Source organism: Xenopus tropicalis, chromosome 3 (assembly GCF_000004195.4).
Source record: "Xenopus tropicalis strain Nigerian chromosome 3, UCB_Xtro_10.0, whole genome shotgun sequence".
In the NCBI taxonomy this organism is placed as follows: Eukaryota; Metazoa; Chordata; class Amphibia; order Anura; family Pipidae; genus Xenopus; species Xenopus tropicalis.
The window spans coordinates 27,177,920-27,201,965 of record NC_030679.2 but is presented as its reverse complement, the minus strand read 5'-3'; the positions used below and the strand labels follow the sequence as shown (position 1 = coordinate 27,201,965).

Genomic DNA, 24,046 nt, shown 5'->3' with positions numbered 1-24,046 from the left:
TGCACTGAGGCTTGGGGAGGCTACCAAGCCTGCCTGATGATAAAAATAACAAAAAAAGCAGAAAAGGTTTCTCTGACCTCCTCTATCTGATGTCTGCCAGCAGAGGGAGCTAAAGAGATAAGTGGCCTGTTTACTTATGTATGTATGTATGTATATCTTTATTTATAAATCGCTACTTATGTACGCAGCGCTGTACAGTAGAATACATTAATACAAAAGGGGTTATTAAGATAATAATAGATAAATACAAAGTATAACAATAAATACAAATAAATAAATACAGTTGCAATAAGATAAGAGTCAAAGACACAGCCCCGTAGAGCTTACAATCTATATGGGAGGGTAACTTACAGACACAAATAGGCAAATATAAGTGCTTTAGGTCACAGCAGGTGACAATATAATATAAGTGCTGATTCCTATATCAGATGCTGTGTGAGTGATCCAAAAGGTAGTCTTTACGTTTGGTTTTAAAAAGACTGAGGGAGGATTCTCTCCGGAAGAAATCAGGGAGGGCATTCCAAATGTAAGGGGTAGCAAGGCAGAAAGGTTTACAGCAGTAGTAGTGGGGGGGCGCAACCAAACGGTTGCTCTGCGAGGAACGAAGGAGTCGGCCAGGAATATACGGAGACACAAGGGAAGAGATGTAGTGAGGAACAGAGGAATGGAGGGCTTTGAAGGTTAAGAGAAGGAGTTTGTAAGATATTCTTTGTTTAATAGGAAGCCACGATAAGGACTTCAGCAGGGGAAGGGCCTGTATGAGAGGAGAATTCTGGCAGCAGAATTTAATACAGACTGTAGAGGGGAAAGATGGGAGTTAGGGAGACCGGTTAGTAGCAGGTTACAGTAGTCAAGTCGGGATAGGATGAGAGCATGCATGAGCAGTCTAGCTGTTGCAGTAGAAAGAAAGGGATGGATTTTGGCAATATTGCGTAAGAAAAAGTGACAGGTTTTTACAGTGGTGCTAATATGGTCAGAGAAGGAGAGACTGGAGTCAAAGATCACCCCCGAACAATGAGCCGAATTGACAGGGTTGATAAGGGTGCCATCAATAGAGATAGTAAAGGAAGGGGGTAGGGTCAAGCTTAGGCGGAAAGATCATTAGTTCAGTTTTTGTTAGGTTCAGTTTGCGGTTGCGTTGGTTCATCCAATTGGAGATAGCTAGGAGGCAGTTAGAGATTTTAGTCTCCGTTTCAACTGTTAATGAAGGGGTCGACAAATAAATTTGGATATCATCAGCATACAGATGATATTTAAAACCAAATTAAACGGATAAGATTTCCCAAGGGCAGTGTGTAGAGGGAGAACAACAACGGCCCAAGTACAGAGCCTTGGGGTACCCCCACATTAAGAGGGACTGTAGATGAGGTGTTGTTGAATGCAATTGAATGCAGAATTTGCATCAGGAGGGAGTGGTCAACCGTATCTAATGCAGCAGATCGAGGAGGATTAGTATAGAAAAGTGACCTTTGGCTTTGGCAACCTGAAGATCATTCGTAACTCTGCACAACGCAGTCACGGTAGAGTGCGCAGGCTGAAAACCAGATTTCAGCAGGTCTAATAAATTATCGGCGTTAAGAAAGTTAGTAATACGGGAGAAGACAATACGCTTTAAGATTTTGGAGACAAGCGGTAGAAGCGAGACAGGGTGGTAGTTAGAGAGACAGGACGGGTTGAGTGTGGCCTTGTTAAGGATAGGCTTGACACAGACCTGTTTGAAGGAAGAGGGGAAACTTCCAGAAGTCAGAGAAGAGTTGAAGATGTGAGTAAGAGCCGGAGTAAGCTCAGCAGCACAGTGTTTGAGCAGAGAAGAAGGCATAGGGTCAAGAGAGCAAGTGGTGAGCGGAGCTGACAATATCTATCTATCTATCTATCTATCTATCTATCTATCTATCTATCTATATATATCTTTCTCTGATTGTACAGAGAGAAGCCTTTCCATAAGGATTTCTGGATTATGTCTTTCCAGATAAGGGATCCCATATAAGCCACATACAGTCAGTCAGTAACCCAATGGACTGCATCATTGTTGTCACTTTCCCTTAGTCCTGAAAATATCTGCAGTGAGGTCCCATCCCATGGGTGCAGTGAGGTTATACAGTGTTTAGTGCATGTATAGAGACTTGTTTGGCATGTTACGGTGCCATAAACATGATTGTGTTTGGGGCTTATTATACAATAAATGTGCGAATTGTGTGCATTATTCCTTGAGTTTGTGACATGTGGACTTGTGATATTCACATCATTGGTTGCTCTGGTCTGGCTGCACTTTTTGTTCCCCAGCCTGACTTACTGCACAAAGGTTTATTCATGAGCTGGAGAGTCTGCTCTACCAATATATGTAGATGTTGTGTGCTCCTGACATTGGTTGAGAGTTAGAGTCTTGCTTCAGTTATTAGTTTACCACAACATAATGTTACACTATGGAGCACATACATGGAGCCAGCCTGCTGGTTGTTTCTAAGGTGTTTTTCATAAAAAATGAATTGATCTGAACAATGAATTGATTCTGTGGCGACTATTGCTGGTTGTTGTGACGGGTTTATCTTAAACAATGGCGGAATTGATTTAATTTCTCTCTGATGAGATTAGGGACTGATACCCAAAGGCTCCAACACGTCTGCCCTGGCCTGATTGGAAACAATAGGCAGATAATCCAGTTACCCTGGCACCTATATGTCTCCCCACCCCTGCATAGAAACAATAGGGGCTTGCTGGGAGAATGGGCCCACAGGGACATAAAAAGAGCCCCAAAGAGAGCTTGGAAGTCAGTCTTCAGAGAGAGAGAGAGGAAAGGATTCCTGCACTTCGGATCAACCGCTTCAGTTACTCTTCGGCCATTATTTTCTTCAGACTGTGGAGTTACTTCTGTGGGACTTTGGAACTGCCTTTTTGCTATTTTACTTCTTAGAAGGATTTGTCGCTGTGTGATGTCATTGGACTTTACAAAAATAAAGTGCTGGAATGCTACACGGTTTCTCTCCAGTGTTTGAGCCTACACTTGTTAGGTCATTTTCATGACAGTTGTGCTACCGTTTTATATTACTGTTACTTTGCAGCCTTTGTGGGGAAATACGCTGTTAGAAAAAGATGTTGCACAGCATCAGACTGGGCCGCTGGGGCACAGGTAAAAAAATCCAGTGGGCCCCCACGATCTGCTTTAGGTGCGCTCAGGGGAGGGGGTCAGAGGGTGTTGCGGGGGGGGGGTGTGAAGGCGGTGGGGGCCATTGCGGGGGCAGGGGCAAAAGCCCCGGTGGGCCCTGCACCCCCCAGTCCGGCCCTGTGTTTGCGTGTAACTATTTGACTGGAATTATGGGGAGGAAATGCTGCATTGTAGGTAAAATAAAACATTAAAGTGATTGTGGTCTAAATTGCACATAGCAAACTGCACTTGACCCTTTGAAATCTTATCTGCAGAATCCTATGGAACAGCCTCTGGCAGCCATAAAAAAATAAAAGAAAGATTCTGCACTTTTAACAAATACTTTTAAATTCAGCAACTTACAGACAGAAAAACCTTTCATTGGTGGTTTAAGGTACATAACATTTGTTTTTTAATTCATAATTGATTGTTCTAACAATGGATATACCCCTGGAAATTGCAGAAATATTGACATTAAAATGTTTTAGCCAATGTGCAAACCTCCAAACCCCGCTTGCCCACCTGCATCAACTTCTGGAACTGGGGGGAGGGGGATTCTGGGGGACCATGGCTCCCACCTAATCCTAATCCAAAGGCTAGTCATTGCTTGCTGTTTGTTAATGAATCTTATTAGAATCTTAATGAATCAGCCCCTCCCCTAACAATACTGCTAAAATATGAAAAGTATTCAGGTGCATTAATCCAGATATTTCCAGTTATTATAGAAAAACTTTATGTATATATTGTCTTTTTAGTGCCCTTCGCTGTAGAATAAAACAGAGCAAGGACAATGGGACACAAAGACTACTCAGTATGCTGTTCTAGTATGAGTTACTAAGGGAAATCAAGGATTTATTGCATTAAATAATTAAAGGCTGAAAAGAAATAAAAGAAGGGTAAATATTTCTGTAAATGATACAGAGAAAAGAAAAATTCAGAAAGGTCAGTCTGTTCAGTTTGCTGTATTCACAGCATTAATTCATAAGGCCAATGTCATATAATGACTCAATAGACGGAAAGCACAGGGCAGGAAGATTGATAGCTTTATTTCTTTATTTCTTTTCTAAATTGTGCCAGAATAGTAACATAGTTAAAGGGGTAGTGTCCCTGAATATTAATTTCTGATATGTTATTGAATGGTTTATTCTTGGTATATTTTTATTGGCCTTCATATTTTATTTGATATCATTTTTGAATTATTTGCCTTCCTGTTCTACCTCGTACCAGCTTTCAAATGGGGGTCACTGATTTCTACATACTATAATTTTATTGTTATTGTTACCTTTTATTTCTTAGTTTTCTATCCAGGTCCCCCCCTGCCTCTCATTCAACTCAGTCCCAGTACAAGTAAAATAAGCAAGAACATTACTTATATTTCCAGATATATGTATAGCTACACACAGGGTCAAACTGGAGGGGTGCAGGGCCCACCGGGGATACTACCCCAGGGGCCCCGCGGCCCCCAAGGTGCCCCTGCTGGCTGCGTCGCCGCCATGCTCCGTCCCCCAACGTGCCCCCCTAGTCCCCCACAGGGACTCTCTCCCAACATCCTCCCTTAAGCATGCATAAGTGAAACGTGTCAGGGGAGGACACCTGCGGCTGGGGGAGCAGCGAAAGGCATCGGGCCTGGCTATACAGTTCAAGCATTGCAGTACATTGTATATTATTATAAGGGACAGACTGGGGCGTGCAAGGCCTACCAGGGCTGCTACCCCAGGGGCACACCCCCTCAGGGGCCCATGAGTCCTCACCCACCGCCAGCCCCTCCCCCCTCAAGTGTGTACTTTATACCTCACTGCAATCGGGGGGGGGGGGCGGTAGAGAGCAGCAGGAGAGAGAGGGCAGTGGTTGGTCGGTGGGTGGGGATCGGGTCTGGGTCTGGGCCTGTCAGTCTGAACCTGATCATTATAGAAGCAATAATTTGTACATTATCTATTTCAGTTTTTTAGTTTAGAATGTATACATCTTCAAAAAATGCTCTGCATAATTACATTTTGCAGTGTATTAACTAATGAACAATATAACAGCAAACTGAAAATATGTTTTCTTAACGTTTGCAAAGTTTTATTCCCTTAAAATTTTATTTACATTCCTCTAAAATAAGGCATGAATGATTTAGTACAAGTAATACTATAAGCCTGGGTGCTATCAAATCGCTTTGCCCATCACAAATGAACAGAAGAGCACATTTACAGCTCTATGGTAGCTGCAACACAGAGGTTTTGTGAGACTCGAGGCCTCCATAAATCAAGAGAAAGAGGCAGCGAATGCATCTGTTCACTCATAAATCAACATACAGGGGCAGAAAATACATCTGTTCAGGCTGAGCAGTTAATGTAAATTAACCAGCTGACTTATAATGAACTTTTCCTTCAGCTTTCTTTAAATTTCACGATTTTTTTTCAGGTTTGCCTGCTCTGATGTGGCATAAAGCATTAGAATTTATTACAAGACTGATATTAACGTTACAGCATTCTGTCAATATCTCGATTCGAAAAGTCACTTGTATTAACGTTCTTATAATGACTGTCTGTGGGTCATTATAAGAACAGGATAGAATATATTTTTACACTTTTTTTACAACATAAACCATACATGTAATTTACACACACAGAACAAATCTTAATACTTTTCATCACTATTCAAACAAGCATAGTATTAATGACAGCCAGAGCTAGTACTCAGTAATAGGCAAACTAATCCCCAGCACTACCCAATGCTAACCTTTGCAAATTTCTCCAAGAATTTTCTATTCCTAAACCTTTCCTCTTGAGTCTCTATGCTTGCCAGGGGCACTACAGGGTACTAACACTCCTAGTCTCCTTGTTGAAGCCTCTGACTGCTCTACTAACTACCCTGATCATATCTCTCACTCATTCTCATATCATTCCTAACACTAAATTCTCTTACTGAAGCCTGTTTCCACCTTAGGATCTTCAGCCGCATAGCACCACCAAGTAAATGTGTTCCAATGAGACCAAGCTCCTGGTCACTAGGGAAAACTGACACCCCCGGGCAATTACAGAACTGGCAAGATAAACCCCCCCTTCTTCCAAATGTTAAACAGGCCAAACTTTAGGCTGGATTAGCCCTTATAGGTACTGTCTGAATTAAGGTGAGCAAAACCTTTACCCCTCTCCACAGTTAATAACTGTAATAATGCTGAAGTTGCTTTGGTCCAGTGCCACTTACCAGCCAATCTAGAACAGTCAGAATCAAAGATGTAAATGGCTGCAATAGGTGCCCCCCCCCACAGGCCCTCTCAAGTCTAGCCTGGCCACACATAGATGTGCAACATCTAATACCGTGGTTGCTATTTTTGTTCACATTATCCAATATTTGCATTTGATGAGACCTCAGTATAAATAGTTTTACTTACTATGTGAGAAAATAAAAGCAAATATCTTGTTGGTTGCAAATGCAGTGCACTTTAGCAAATTTGCTACAAAACTGGACTATTATGGCCATGCATCAGAAGATTAACTGGTTAGATTGTAAAATCAGTGGATCTTGATCCAATTTGACCTTCCTCATGCTGGTCCAAATTACATCATTGGCTGATGTGTATATGAAGCTAAAAAATGGTCAGGCAAGCCACAAACAATACTACCCACAGCCAACAGACTGCTATCCTGCCATGGAATTGTTCCACTTGCAGAACATGTCCTGCCTGCTAGTGGTTTGTAGCACACCAAAAAATGGGGAAAAAACCATGATGGTTAGCACAGCCTATCGTTAATGAATGATCATTAGTGGAAATCTTTCTTTGTATGTTTTGATTATCCCATCCCATTAGGTATGTGTACTCTGTTAAGTCTTGTTACATTTAGCTTTATTTTGCGTTATACCTACGTTTTAATCAACACAATCCATTGTTGTTATTGCTCTTGAATTTTTTTGATGCCTCTGTACTCAGAAGCTTTTACCTGCAAAACACATAGGTCAGCACCTGCATTTTTTATTTATGGCAAATTTAAGCCACTGTAGATTAACATTTAAACAAAAGAAAACATAATAGGTCAGCATTCAAATTTGTACAGCCACATTTGCAATATTGATAAGCATTATAGAAGTAGTAATGCAAAAGTTTGTTAAATGCACATACTGTACCTATATACACTGCCAAACTGCAGCGTTTATTTTGTTCTAGCGTTTAGTATTCCTGCATAGAAAGCACATCTGTCAGATTATCTGGATATTGATTGCTGCATCCCACAGAGGTTAAGGAGGGAGGGATGACTAAGCATACATTTGCCTCTTTATTATTCACACAGGGGTGAGACGGTGTAAGGAAAGAGCTTTATATGAGCAGGACTAAAGGGCAAGAAAAAAAAAATCAGGTTTCCTTACTAAAGCTGGTTCCTATAAACCAGGATACATATAAACATGTCTTGGGGGTAGATGTGAATATATTGCTTAACCAATTAAATAAATTATATGGTTCCTCACATCTTATTGTTTCAACTCCAACAGAGAGGCTGGGGCAAGGCTACTTCTGTTAATTCATTTCTTCACACTAATCTTGGCTTAAAAGTACCTTTCCAGACTAGTTTTTACATGTGACAATTGTTTATTATGCTCACAGCTTTTTTCTCGCAAATGTATTAAAGTCAATGGGTGTCTTTTCTCCGGGAATTTTTAGTTGCGACAAATTTTAGCCACAGTTTTCGCCACAATTTGCCAATGGCGAAATGCAGAATTTTGCAGTGAATCCTCGCCTGGTGAAAAAAGTTGCTCATCATCAGGGTTGGACTGGTGTCCCCGCCGGCCGTGTCACCCACACCCCCCGCAGAGGCCCCCCCAAACCCCCTGCAGGGGCCCTCGCCACCCGCCCGACATCCTCCCCTGAGCACGCATAAGTGAAACGCGTTAAGGGAGGAATTGGCAACCAGGGGAAGCAGCAACAGGGATTGGGTTTGGGACGCAGGGCCCATCGGGTTTTTTCCCGGTGTCCCAGTCCGACCCTGCTCATCACTACTTTTTAATACAGGTATGGTACCCGTTATCCAGAATGCTCCGGACCCGGGGTATTCCAGATAAGGGATCTTTCCATAATTTGGATCTCCATAACTTAAGTCTGCTAAAAATCATTTTAATACTGAATAAACCCAATAGGCTTGTTTTGCCTCCAATAAGGATTAATTATATCTTAGTTGGGTTCAAGTACAGGTACTGTTTTATTATTACAGAGAAAAGGGAATCATTTAACCATTAAATAAACCCAATAGGGCTGCTCTGCCCGCAATAAGGGGTAATTATATCTTAGTTGGGATCAAGTACAGGTACTGTTTTATTATTACAGAGAAAAGGGAATCATTTTTAAAAATTAGAATTATTTGCTTATAATGGAGTCTATGGGAGATGGCCTTTCTGCAATTCGGAACTTTCTGGATAACGGGTTTCCGGATAAGGGATCCCATACCTGTAATGCAATCCTATTAATCCTTAATTGAAGCACTATATATATATATATATATATATATATATATATATATATATTTTTTTTTTGTATTTAACCCATTGATAGAGGTTATGATACAAATATGGGATCTGTTATTTGAAAGCTCATTGTACAAAAGCTATGAAATATGGGATTGGTATTTCCCATATAATTCACATTAAGCAAATTCATATTATCTACTAATAAAACAGTACCTTTAACTTGATGGTAACTAAGCTGCACAAATTAATATTGCGTGCAAAACAAGCTATACATTTATGAAGATATGCTTTCCCTGACTAGAAATGATGTAGGTAATAGAGGTTCTATCTACATTCTACAGTTGCCACACCCAGCTATTGATATTAAAGAAGAGTGTAAAAAGCCCTATAAAATATTGAACTCAGAAAATAAATTGTACATCACGTAGCATATAAGGAAAATAATTACAATGATTTAGAACCTACAAATTATATCATTTATAAAGCAAACTATGGGAAATTATGCAATTAAATAATAAGCTGTATTGCTAAAATATTTTGATATACATGCATGCTTTCATATTGTTATTTTAAATCTGTTCATTATGGTATAAATAGCCAAACTACAATACAAATGCAAAAATAAAGTGTATATAATTGCATACTGCTAAGTTATACAGCAGAGACTAGATGAAGAAAGGTTTGTCTTTTAGATCAGCAAATAGATTGACATGTTTGTTAGTAAGAATCATTTATGATGTGTAATGTTGGACAACTTATGTAATAGAATAAAAAAAGCAATTATTGTAGTGGGATGCATCAATGAAAAGACTCATTATATGGCAATGTAAATGAATATGTGAAATATCTGCTTATCCTACCTCAAAATCTCTACTTGTTTCCCCTTGCTGATTATTATCCAGCACCAGTTGCTCAGCTATTCGTCTATCACTGGTACTGCAAGATGTGCGATGGAGGGTTAAAGTTGCGTTATTGTCGCTGCGTGAAGTAAAGTACAGAGGAATTTTGCATTTTTGGTGCTCTAAAAGAGTCCAGTCATTTCTAACATACTCAAAGTCCTCAGTCCTGTGTTGCCTGTCCATATCCTTAAAGACCATGTAGAACTGAAATCCTTTGTAAAATATAAATATAAAGACAAGTGTGCTGAACATGACAGCAGCAGCAATGATCAGATGCTCAGCTGGACCTGTGGTTTGATGTTCACTCTTGACCACCATTATATAATCATTATTTTTTCCTTCACTGGTCTCCACAATATTGATCATTATAGTGGCTAGTGTTGATTTAGAAGGTTGTCCATGGTCTCTTACGATTACTACCAACTTGTGCATATTTTCTTCTGTCTCTTTGATGTTGCGTGCAATTCTTATCTCTCCTGAATAGCTGTCTACACTAAATAGGGTTGTATTGGAGACTGGATCCATTTCATAGGTAAGCCAAGCATTATATCCAGCATCTGCATCTACTGCCCTTAATTTTGTTACCAGGTGTCCAACCTTCATTGATCTCAACACCATTTCACTGGTGGGCACAGGAGAGAGCACTTCAGGTGAATGATCATTCTGGTCCTGAATAAACACAGTTATGTTTGCCGTGTTGCTTAAGGATGGCAAACCATGATCTTTGACTTCAACTTGGAGCTGAAACATTTGCATCTTTTCGTAATCAAATGAATCCACTGAAAACACATTTCCTGAATCAGGATTGATAGAAATAAAGTGGGAAACAGACATTCCTTCCACATACGATTCTAGCAAAGCATAAAGAAGCTGAGCATTCTTACCGGAGTCTTTATCTGAAGCAGAAACCTGAAAAATCAAGGACCCTGGAAGAATATTCTCTGCAATAGAAAAAAAGTATAATTCCTCTGTAAAAAGAGGCGGGTTGTCATTTATATCATCTACCGAAAAATATATATAAGCCGTAGTAGATAATGCAGGTATTCCATTATCTGTTGCTGAAATGGGTACATTATACTCTGCCACCGATTCCCTATCTAGATTGTCTTTCAGAACCAATGAATAATAGTTTGAGAATTTGGAATCTAAATAAAATGGGAGGTTATCTGGTATTTGGCATCTGACTTGGCCATTTGGCCCTGAATCCCTGTCTGTAACAGTAAAAAGGGCAATCACAAAGCCCGGACTTGAGTCTTCTTTTACTGCACCTGACAGTGAAGATATTTTAATTTCGGGGGGGTTATCATTCACATCAGTGACATCTACAATCACTTTACAATGACCTGTCATTGGCAGCTGAGCAGTATCCTTAGCTTGGACATGTATTTCATAATATTTTTTATTTTCATAATCAAGAAGACCTTTCAGATGAACTTCCCCATTGTTCTTCTCTATTTTAAATAGCTGCTTAACACTTCGAGAGCCAATGCTGCTAAATGAATATTCAATTACTCCATTTTCACCTTCATCCAAATCAGTAGCCTTGAGGACTACTATCAGGCTGCCTACTGCATAATTTTCTGGTATGGACACCCTGTATATCGGATGCCTAAATGTAGGGGCATTATCATTCACATCTTGAACCAAGATCCTTATTTGGGTTGTCCCGGATCTCTTTGGAGTCCCACAGTCTGCAGCTGTAAGAGTTAATAGATGAGATGCTTGCTTCTCCCGATCCAATGCCTGATTCAAGACTAGCACCAGAGATTTGCTTTTGTTATCCTTAGAAGGACTTTCTATACTGAAAAGGTCCTTTGGGCTTAGGTCATACAAACACAACGAATTAGAGCCCACATCTGGATCATAAGCAGCTTCCAGTGGAAACTGTGCACCAGGGACAGAAGACTCCACAATTTTTAAAATATTTATATCTTCAGGAAAAACGGGAGAATTGTCATTCATATCCAAAACTTGTATTTCTATTTGAAAAACCTCAAGAGGCTTGTCCAGAACAATTCCTAGTTTTATCTCACAGGTCACACTGCTGCCACAAAGTTCTTCTCTGTCTATTTTGTTGCTGATATACAACATTCCATTTTTGGTGTTAATATCAAAATACTGAGTCTTAGTATCATAATTTATTTGGAACTTACGATTGAAAAGGCTTCTAGGGTCCATTTGCAGATCGTGGGCTAAATTCCCAACTGCTGTCCCTTTTTCGAGCTCTTCCATCACTGAATATCCAATCTGCCCATTAACCCTATTTCTCAAACAAATCAGAACTAAAGTCTGGGTCCCCCACCACCAAGACATCCAGCACTTCCATGTTAAGCCCATCTCGAAGAAAAGTGACAAATAATTACCGTAGCTGTAAGGTTTTTATTTTAAAAGAGTGAGGTATTAAACGATGTTGCTTTAGGTATAATATTGTGTGAAAGGTTCATGTTTTTATTGCAAAGATTCTGAACGATGATAAAAAATAAAAATCCAAGGCACATCTCATTGTTGTGATTCATAGTGCTCATGCTAACACAGTGACACCTTGTGCTACTAAAAAGCAGCTACAGGGAGCGTTCATATCATACGTAAAGACATAAATCAGGTACAGGTGGTTGCTAATAAGAAATAACTGTTAGATACTGTTTGCTTGTTTAATTATAAGAATGTATTTATGTATAGAGAGGGAGAGAGATAAGTTTGGAAGCTATATATTAAATGACTAGCACATTAAAAAAATTGGAAAATATTCCACCATGTATTTAAAGCATTGAATACTGTCATTTTTGTATTGGATTATCCTTTATGGAATAAATAAGAAATAAAAAACAAACAAACCCTGTAGCAATGCTTTATTAACTTATTAAAAAGACATGTGAATTAAATTAGAGGTGGAACACAGCTTATTTTCTGCTGTGCTGCACAGCAGATTGGGACATGAGGATTACATTCTGTGGCAGTCTTTAACGATATACCTGCTGTAGATATTAACACCCATGGCCCTAGCTGCTTGACTGCCTAGCCCTACAATTCCAGCTTGTATCTTGTTCCATAGACAAAACACGGTTTACATATTTGTCTCACTACATTTATCATTTAAAGCAGGGGTCCCCAACCTTTTTTTACATGTCAGCCACATTTAAATGTAAAAAGAGTTAGGGAGCAACAAAAGCATGAAAAAATTGGGGGAGCAACATCCAAGAGACTTGTGCAGGGTCGGACTGGGCCGCCGGGACACCGGGAAAAATCCCGGTGGGCCCCGGCCCTAGTGGGCCCCAGCGGCCCAGTCCGACCTTTGCCGGCGCTCCCGGCTACTGACTGTTCCTCCCCGACACGTTCAATTTATACGCGCTAGGGGAGGACGTCAGGCGGGGGCCCTTCGGGGGGGTTAGGGGGGCCCCTGGGGGGGGGTTAGGGGACGCGGCTGGGGCACCTGCAGGGCCCCTGGGGCGGGAGCCCCGGTGGGCCCTGCACCCCCCAGTCCGACCCTGGACTTGTGAGCAACATGCTGAACAGGAGCCACTGGTTAGGGATCACTGAGTTAGAGTGTGGGATGAAACCAACAAACTCCATACAGCAACATAGTAGGAATCAAACCCAACACCCCAGCAACACCTGGGAGAAATGCTAAGCCCTATGCCATTGCACAACCAATACAGTTCCCTTACAATACATGTGCATTCTGAATACATTTTGTTTGTGATTGCACTATTATACTGGCATGCTACCAACCTCACGGCACTCATATAAAGTACACTAAAGGAGAATTGTTCCTGTTATTTTTCCCAATAGAGAGAGACCTGCAGCAATTATTTAATTTCTAATCTCCATAAACATCAGGCACCAAATATATAATGCAAGTTCTAATTTTGGAACTGCTTAAGTGCCTCTAGGTCAACAAGTAGTTTGTTGAGTACTTGGAGATAAGTTTTTAGACATATAGGTTTGGGCAAAGTTGTGAACTGCTTTGAATATCAGGGTCGGTACTTTTAATTTTATCCAGAAAAGTTGTAGAAGACAGTGTAGGGAATGGCAAAGGAATGCCATTGGAAATGTAGTGCCTGGCAGCTGCATCTATTATAAACTAGTTTTTCCTAAGAGAATGATTTAGTTAGTGAAGGAGAGGACAAAGCCAAAGATATCCCAAAAGCACTAGGTCTAGAAAGAATCGGGCATGATAGAGGATTCTTTAATGGAAATAGATATTTCTGGCATGTTATGATGTTGGAAGAGGGAAGGAGGGCAAATTGTGAGGTACATGGGTTTAATTCAGGTTAGAATCAGGGCATCAATGTATAAATGGCTCACAAACAAGAAAAGACCAGAGTTAATAGATCTGGAGGGACTGGACCATATGTGGTGATTATTGAGGAGATTAAGAAAATCACAAATAACTGGTGTGTGATGTTAGAATAGTTTTAAATGGGAGGGGAAGAATTAATAGATAGGTTAATTAAACAGGGTATTCAAAGAAGTATATCAAGTGGGCACATTTTCAGATGTGAGAAAACTTCCTCTAGTCTTAGGTGAGAATGACCATGAAGAAGCTTTTGAGAATGTTATACAATGTAGTACAGGTATAGGACCCGTTATCCAGAATGCTCGGGACCAAGGGTATTCCGGATAAGGGGTCTTTCCGTAATTTGGATCTCCATACCTTAAGTTTGCTAAAAAATCAATAAAGCATTAATTAAACCCAATAGGATTGTTTTGCATCCAATAAGGATTGATTATATCTTAGTTGGGATCAATTACAGGTACTGTTTTATTATTACAGAGAAAAAGGAAATCAGTTTTAAAATTCTGAATTATTTGATTAAAATGGAGTCTATGGGAGACGGGCTTTCCGTAATTCGGAGCTTTCTGGATAATGGGTTTCCGGATAAGGGGTCCGATACCTGTACTATGCCATTCCTTATAGTAAAATGTATGCTTTAGAAGCAATATCTTGTGAATAGGTTGGGTCATAAAGAGTAATGAGTTCGAAATACAGAAAATTGTACAGGTTTTTACAGAGTGTATTGATAAGTACAGTAACAGAGGATTGTTTGCTAAGCAGAAATTAGTAAAGGTCCCCATACACGGTAAGATCCGCTCGCTTGGCGAGATCGCCAAGCAAGCGGATCTTCCCCAGATATCCCCACCTAAGGGTGGGCGATATCGGGGAGCTTGAAGTTAAAAAAAAAATAATCCGATCGTTTGACCATGGGGCCAAATGACCGGATTATGTAGGCGGCAATGGGGAAGTCAGTTTGGGGACCGCATCAATGATGCGTCCCCTGATCCGACTGGATTTTCTAACCTGGCCGATCGATATCTGCCCAAATTCAGGCAAAGATTCGTTACAACGATGAAACTTAAAAAATGTTGTGCCTCAAAAAGAAGTGCTGTGTGCGTCAAAAAAAATTATGAAATTTAAAAAATTATGAAATATGCACACAGCCATAGACAAATGTGACAAAAAAGTTGCGTGTCAAGCATGCTTCACAGATTTTTTGACGTTTCGTGAATTTTACTGCCGTTTTGCGATTTTTTTTGCCAAAGCGAAATGGGACAGATCCGCGCATCCCTACTAATAATAAACTAATAAACAGAGGTAGCCAAATTAGGATAGAAGATGCTTGACATGTTAGAGAGAAGCAAATGACAATGACATTTATATTATATGTATATATATACAGTATATTTGTGTATTTTTAAAGGGGAAATCAGACAAAATAAAAATGTAATACGAGATTTAATACCTTTTTTAAATAATGAAATTACTCTTTATGATCCTGCTCTCATAAATCTGCCTCTCTTTATGCACAAATCAAATTTTGGATGACAGCTCCAATACATTACTATGTGCTACCTTTGCAGAGAGTGTATTAGAGCTAACTGTCTTTCCCAATAACCAACTTTGACTCATAACCACATGTAAAGACAGGTGAGAGGGATAGTGAGATGTAATTATTATTAGACACTACAGAATTTGTAACTGTATTTAAAGTGGTCTTATGACATGAAGTTTGTATTAAATAGTGGTTATGGTGGTTTCAGCTACATTATTAGAAGTTTATCTATGGTCCTTTACTACAATAATACAATATATACTTAGGGCTACATTCATCAAATCACGAGTTTAAATCCCGAATGGATAAAATTCGGATTGGATACAATAATTTCTGAAGATCGCAAATATCACGAAAATGCTTACGAAAAAATCGCATTAGTCGCGATAATATCGTATTGGCGATCCGAAATTTTTGTACCGAATGATTGTAAACAGCGTGAAAACCTTTCCGACTTTGATCCTTCTGTGCATGATTTTGGAAGCCACGATAACGAAGCTTGAATGAATCCGAAACTTTCGTACTCGGCGCGACAATACGATTTTGTGGCACACATTTTGTCGCAAGGTACAAAATTGTCCCGCAAGGTATGAAATTGTCGAGCAAAGTATGAAATTGACACGCAAAATACACTCGGAGCGTTTGTGCGTTAATACAGTGGCTTGCAAAAGTATTCGGCCCCCTTGAACTTTTCCACATTTTGTCACATTACAGCCACAAACATGAATCAATTTTATTGGAATTCCACGTGAAAGACCAATACAAAGTGGTGTACACCTGAGAAGTGGAACGAAAATCATACATGATTCCAAACATTTTTTACAAATAAATAACTGCAAAGTGGGGTGTGCGTAATTATTCAGCCCCCTTTGGTCTGAGTGCAGTCAGTTGCCCATAGACATTGCCTGATGAGTGCTAATGACTAAATAGAGTGCACCTGTGTGTAATCTAATGTCAGTACAAATACAGCTGCTCTGTGACAGCCTCAGAGGTTGTCTAAGAGAATATTGGGAGCAACAACACCATGAAGTCCAAAGAACACACCAGACAGGTCAGGGATAAAATTATTGAGAAATTTAAAGCAGGCTTAGGCTACAAAAAGATTTCCAAAGCCTTGAACATCCCACGGAGCACTGTTCAAGCGATCATTCAGAAATGGAAGGAGTATGGCACAACTGTAAACCTACCAAGACAAGGCCGTCCCCCTAAACTCACAGCCCGAACAAGGAGAGCGCTGATCAGAAATGCAGCCAAGAGGCCCATGGTGACTCTGGACGAGCTGCAGAGATCTACAGCTCAGGTGGGGGAATCTGTCCATAGGACAACTATTAGTCATGCACTGCACAAAGTTGGCCTTTATGGAAGAGTGGCAAGAAGAAAGCCATTGTTAACAGAAAACCATAAGAAGTCCCATTTGCAGTTTGCCACAAGCCATGTGGGGGACACAGCAAACGTGTGGAAGAAGGTGCTCTGGTCAGATGAGACCAAAATGGAACTTTTTGGCCAAAATGCAAAACGCTATGTGTGGCGGAAAACTAACACTGCACATCACTCTGAACACACCATCCCCACTGTCAAATATTGTGGTGGCAGCATGATGCTCTGGGGGGGCTTCTCTTCAGCAGGGACAGGGAAGCTGGTCAGAGTTGATGGGAAGATGGATGGAGCCAAATACAGGGCAATCTTGGAAGAAAACCTCTTGGAGTCTGCAAAAGACTTGAGACTGGGGCAGAGGTTGACCTTCCAGCAGGACAACGACCCTAAACATAAAGCCAGGGCAACAATGGTTTAAAACAAAACATATCCATGTGTTAGAATGGCCCAGTCAAAGTCCAGATCTAAATCCAATGGAGAATCTGTGGCAAGATCTGAAAACTGCTGTTCACAAACACTGTCCATCTAATCTGACTGAGCTGGAGCTGTTTTGCAAAGAAGAATGGGCAAGGATTTCAGTCTCTAGATGTGCAAAAGCTGCAGCAAAAGTTGGTTCTACAAAGTATTGACTCAGGGGGCTGAATAATTACGCACACCCCACTTTGCAGTTATTTATTTGTAAAAAAATGTTTGGAATCATGTATGATTTTCCTTCCACTTCTCATGTGTACACCACTTTGTATCGGTCTTTCACGTGGAATTCCAATAAAATTGATTCATGTTTGTGGCTGTAATGTGACAAAATGTGGAAAAGTTCAAGGGGGCTGAATACTTTTGCAAGCCACTGTAAATGTCCCCCTTAGTGTATATATGTATACAACTCATATAACATATTTAGGGGCTGAATCATCAAAGTACGAGTTCAAATCCCGAAATGGGTAAAATTCGGATTAGATGTGATAATTTCTGATGATCGGAAATGTCATGAAAATGCTTACGAAAAAATCGTATAAGTCACGATAATATCGTATTGGCGATCTGAAAGTCACTAAATTTTCTTATCTGTACGATCGGAAACAGCGGGAAAACCTTTCTGACTTTGATCCTTCTGTGCATGTTTTTTGAAGCCTCCATAGGACTTAATGGCACAATTTTGATGAACAATACAAAAAAACTGCACAAATTAGCGAAAAAATCTGCAAAAATACGCACAGTATGCGCTTTTTAGAAATCTATTGAAATAAAAATAAACCTTTGAAAGTACTGGATGTTCACATCTCTCCATTGCTGTTTTTTGACAAAAATAAACAGTTAGTTTATGATTCAAGTAAACAGTTATTTGCCAAAACATACGCATGCCTGTCATAAAAACATTCATAATATTCACTCCTGTGATACATTACGCCTGTCTATCCCTTACACCTCCTACACAGGTCCCCTATCCTTTCCTGCAGGGCGGAAATTGGGGGTGGTGTCACCCTATTTAGCTATGTCATATGCACCAACGAAGTTACCAGGAAGGGGATAATGAAGCAGGAAGAAAACCTGATACTGGGTGATAAAAGGGTGTTACTAGGCAGGTAAGTGCTAAAGTCTTTTTTAAGAGTTTAACTGAATTTTTTTTTTTTTTTAATATGATTTTCTTCATGATTATGCAACAAAACCACAACAAAACTGAAAGCAAAAATACGCCATCTAAAAACTGTCGAGATCATATAGAAGTCAAAGGCACCTGCCTTTACAACTGGAAGATCTTTCTTTGCTTTGTGGTTTTAGAGGTTTTTTGGAGGGTTTGCACTTTTATTTGTGCGACAATATGAAAAACTTGCTATTTTCATGTTCTTTCTATGTCTTTTTTCATTCGTGCTTTGTCAATTCAGATCTTTAATAAATGACTAGACATTTGTGGTTTTAAAGAAAATGAGTTTAGTGGTAGTTCCAGAAACCTCTAAAACCACGGAAAATGAGAATGTTGATAAATGGGTCTCCATGTATTTAACAAATTGTGTATTTCTAAAAAAATGTAATAGAATTACAACTCTATCATCTGTATATTTATTCAAAAAGGCCCAGAAATAGGAAGGAGATTTATTGTGCCATGTAGCTTGACTTTGTAACTACTGCATAAACACTTATATTTGAGCTACTGTTGGAATTTTGAAGTCATCCAAACACACTTTTAAAAGAAGTTCATGTGACCTTATCTGAAAAAAACGATAATGTGATAACCAGCTTACCTGACATGATGTGTTAACAATGACACCTTGCTGGGATGTAGTCCCTTCCGTCTGTGAAGAATGAGCTCCATTTGGAGTGAAGACTATTAAATCATTCTTTGCCTGAAGTGAATTTGAGTAGAACTTATATTGGCTTTGAGAATAAACCCAGCTACCTACTGTGTTTGAGCAGACTTTGTAATTTTCTCTGAGTTGATTGACCTCATCCCTATATTTTTGCCATCGTAAAACAGTGAAGGAAATAAGTGTAATAAGAAAAATGCTTGAGACTGAGCAAATGGCTACAACCAAATAAACATTTGCTTCAGAAAAGTCATCAGTGATTCTTCTTGAATTATGATTTACTATACGGGTGTCTTCTTCAAAATCTGCAAAGCTGATAATAATTTGAGTCAGTGCTGTCATTGCAGGTTCTCCATTGTCTTCAGCCACCACAAAAAGTCTGAACTCCTCGCCCTCTGTTTCTGTTATGGGACGCATTAGTCGTATTTCTCCAGTATGCTGGGAAATAACAAATGGAGCAGTTCCTGCTGGATTCTTGAATTTATAAGACACCAATGCATTATATCCAGAATCAAAATCAACAGCAATAAGCTTTGTTATCAGGTGACCTGGTTGTGCTAACTTGGGGGCTTTTACTGATGTTGATGCACTGTTAGAATATTCTGGTGTAAATACTGGTGCATTGTCATTTACATCTACAATAAAAATGTTAATTGTCATATTGGAGCTCAGTGGAGGAAGTCCTGCATCTGTGGCTTTTATTTGACATTGGAAATATGCAACTTGCTCATGGTCAAAAGATAACAAAGCAAACAGGTTTCCATTTTCTGGGTTGATGGAGATGTAGGAAGAAATTGGAATTCCCTCTATAAAGTTCTCACTGAGTGAATATGTTATGAAGGAATTCTGGCCAGTATCTGAATCAGAGGCAGAAACGATGTAAATCTGAGAACCCGGTGGATTATTTTCCCTGATAAAAATTGTGTCAGCTGTTTGTTGAAACAGGGGTGCATTGTCATTCACGTCACTGATCTCAACATTGATTGTCATTGAGATAGAGAGGGATGGAGAGCCTTCATCTTTAGCAGTGATCACAACTTGATATTCTGATTTGTTTTCTCGATCCAAAGGTGCATCAACTGCAAGAGAAAAATCCCCACTGAATGCAGGGTTTATTTTAAAGGGAGTGGGTGGTGAGATATAGCAGTTCACTCTTCCATTGTCCCCAGAGTCTTTATCACGGCTTCTAATAATTGCAACTATGGTTCCTTTAACTGAGTCTTCAGGAACAGGCAAAGACAGAGAAGTCACCGTCATCTCAGGAGCATTGTCATTCAGGTCTAAAACCATGACTAAAAGTTGACAATGTCCTGTCAAAGGAGGCTCACCACTATCAAAAGCATCAATGTGAATTTGATATGTATTGCTCTTTTCATAGTCAAGTTCACCTTTGACGTAGATTTCCCCTGTATACCTATCTAAACTAAATATTGATAGAACTTGTACTGGGACCAGTTTACTGAATTCATATGATATTTCCCCATTCTTACCCAGATCCAAATCAGTTGCATTCAGTTTTCCCACTAAGGTCCCTTTAGGTGCATTCTCAACAACACTGCATTGGTAAAATGATTGATTAAATGTTGGGGAGTTGTCATTCACATCTTCAACATTTATAATAAGCTGCGTAGCACCACTTAGTTTTGGTTTTGCACCATCAAAAGCTGTGAGTGTCAAATTGTGTAAACCATTTTTTTCTCTATCAAGTGATTTTTTCAGAACAAGTTGCAGTGACCTAATCTGATGAATGACTTTGGGAAGTTCTAGAATAAAATATTCATTTGCACTGAGTTCATAGTTTGTGACAGAATTTGTTCCAATATCAGCATCTACAGCATCCTCTAGTGGAAAGCGAGAGCCAGGTAGTTTTGATTCTGCTATTGAAATCATGTATTCACTGGCAGGGAACACTGGATAGTTATCATTTATATCCTCTATCTCCACATCCACTCGGTGCATTTGAACAGGTTTATCAACAATAACTTGAATGGATACAATACAAATAGGTAAATTTGGGCACAGCTCTTCTCTGTCTATAGGATGTTTAACAAATAAAATGCCATTTTGCAGATTTACCTGAAAATATTCCTTCTGGTCTAAAGAGACAATCCTTAGCATTCTTGTATTAATCTCACTGATTTCCAGACCCAGATCCTGAGCAATTCTTCCAACAAAGGTTCCATGTTTGGATTCTTCAGGGATGCTGTAATGAAGCTGACAGTGGACCCGGTCACAAGCCATTTGCATTAAGAAGAAATAAACAGCCTGGATTATTACCAGAAAATCTGTTTTGAAGGTAAGCATATCCATTAGTCTGTTAGATGGTAGGTGAAGCTTTAGACAATTTTATAAATGCCTCCAGAATATCTTGAACCATGAACAGATAATAGAGGAAACATCCACAATTTTATTCCAGATCCAGCAGCAATATGGCTGATTCGCTTGAAAAAAAATCCAATATTATTGCCTTTCAAAAGAAAACTTAGTAGATGCTGACATCTTGTGTTGGAAATGAATGTTGCATATATATATATATAACATAGTCATACTCTTTCAAAAAAGTGCAAATTATTATTTTTTTTTTTAAATGTAGTTACTTTGTGTTTATATTTTTTAAGCAGTAATGTTTAGTTTTCACTTCAACAATATGTTTATGTTTATATTTTGCAAGAAAAGGTCACTGCAAAAATTTACCTGCAATTGAACTTTTTGAAAAAGGGTAAAACCGGTTTAATTTCGTATTCAATATTTATTAAAAATGATCATAGTATCTACAACAAATTTTTATATTGTCAAGACTAAGGGGCAGATTTACTAATCCACGAACGGTCCGAAGGCGCCAGAATGCGTTTTTTCGTAATCATTGGTATTTTTGCGATTTTTTGTCGCCGTCACAACTTTTTTGTATATTGTCTGCGACTTTTTCGTCGCCATCGCGAAAAAATCGGATTGGTTTTTCTGCCGTTTACTACCGTTCAATACGGAAAAAAACGCGGCGGCGGCGAAAAAGCTGCGACAATTACAATAAATTTGCGACGGTGACAAAAAAGTCGCGACAAATACGAAAAATTTCTACGGCGACGAAAAAGTTGCAAAATTTCTGTTTCCAATACAATTTTTTCCCTTTCGGGATTCGGATTCATCGATTAGTAAATCTGCCCCTAAGAATGTACAGTTATGGGATCCGTTATCTGGAAACCCATTATCCAGAAAGCTCCAAATTACAGGAAGGCCATCTCTCATAGACATCATTTTAATGGAATCATTTAGGTTGATTTCCTTTCATCTGCAATAATAATAGAATACCTTGTACTTGATCCCAACAAAGATATAATGAATCCTTATTGGGGGCAAAACAATCCTTTTGGGTTTAATTTAAGTTTACAGTAAATGATTTTTTATCAGACTTAAGGTATGGAGATCCAAATTATGGAAAGACCCCTTCACCGGAAAACTTCAGGTCCCGAGCATACTGGGTAATAGGTCCCAAAACTGTAACTAAAGAGACTGATAAGGGAAGGAAGAGATAAATGACAGTTATATTTATAGGAGACATTATATATGTTTGAAATCTTCTTGCTAAAACCTTTATCACATAAACCTTTTTCACATTAAATTTTCTATTTAATTCAATTTTAATCAGCTTTTAATCAGCTTGACAACAATGGGGCCAATGCCTTGTCTAGGTGACGCTTCCTTAATACATTTAGTATGTTTTCAAATCCTATGAATTACAACAGTTTATCACGGACAATTAGCAACAGGATGCTTTTTAAACTTTATATGAAATATTCCACAACATTCTTCAGAATTTGTAAATATTTGAATTTAGAGATTAACAAAATAATGCTAAATCGCAATATATATTTTTTTCTCGTCTTCCGTTTAAATGCTATTCTGTGAGAAGGAATGCAATTGTTTAGGTAAAATTGATTTACATACATAAAGTGCAACATAAAGTTAGAGTGGTAGCAAGAATCATAGACAAAATAATTTTTTTGTTTTGTGGCAATGGATAGGTGCCTAGAATATACTCTGAAATAGTATGAGGCATATCATGGGTCTTCATTTGAAGCCTTGGAAAAAATTATTTCCATCATATCCCGCTCCTAAAATCTTTAAAGATTTTAAAAAACAGTGATGCTGGCATTTCAGAAGCTTCAGTTGCAGAAAAACTTTAAAGCAGGCATTTTTTTTAAATACAAAGGTTTAACAAAGCTAATATTAGTTAGTAAAAAGGGTAATTGTTCCCCCTTTTAAAAAAGGACAAAATGTGTCAAACTCATTTACTTATCACACAGTTTTAAGCATGGTGTTTTTAAGCATACAATGGGAAACGTTTAGTATGTTGTAGAATATAAATTCCATAAATAGGCACATAAGGAGTTGATTTTATTTCCTTGTGCAGAAATACTACATTTTATTTAGCTAAAGCTAGCGATACACTACCTTTCTCACATTTTTTTTCTTTTACATTTTATTGTATGTTTTAATTCTCAGGCCAACATTATTTGGGATCTCTTACCCTTACCAGTTGGTAAAGTAGTAAATGGAACCTCTTTTGCCCACATTCTAATTATCCCTTGACAGGCACAAAGAATATTGTTGTTCTTTTCCCATATGCAGTCATGTTTTCAATCCTGCTGTATATAAGCACTGATGTTGAATAGCTGTACAAATTTTTTGAACTTTCAAAGTGTTTTTTCAAATTTATTTGGAGATGGAAAGTCAGTGTTCCCTATAGCTATCATAGAATATCAACATAATCATGATGTGCCTCATACCAAGGTTGTAAGCACAAGTCAGGACAATCAGGAAAGTAAGGACAGATCAGTGAGTGGAAGAAATTGGCTGTTTGTAACAGTCAAGTCAGGACATGTGTAAAGGGATGTTATCATTAAAATAGAAATGTGTTATTTCTTTCTGAAAACATTAGGGGCCATTTATCATGCCCAATATTTTCTACCAGGTAGCAACAATGGCTAATGTTTGGTTAAAAAGGGAGCATTCCATATTTCCATTTCTTCCGCTAAAAAGGGGGCATTCCATATTTCCATT

The 24,046-nt window shown here is 38.9% G+C and overlaps 1 protein-coding gene across 6 annotated transcripts in view; it reads right to left on the bottom strand.

Moving 5' to 3' along the window:
• Positions 1-24,046, bottom strand: part of pcdhac2 (protocadherin alpha subfamily C, 2) — a 116,872-nt gene that overhangs the window by 58,023 nt on the left and 34,803 nt on the right. Inside the window, exon 1 of one of the 6 annotated variants that reach the window (XM_031898749.1) lies at positions 18,926-21,399. The exons of the other annotated variants lie outside the window; for them this stretch is intronic. Within the exon in view, the coding sequence (XP_031754609.1) occupies positions 18,926-21,298 (2,373 nt within the window). The 5' untranslated portion in view covers positions 21,299-21,399. Of the gene's footprint in view, positions 1-18,925; positions 21,400-24,046 lie in introns of those variants that run through there. 6 annotated transcript variants of the gene reach the window in all.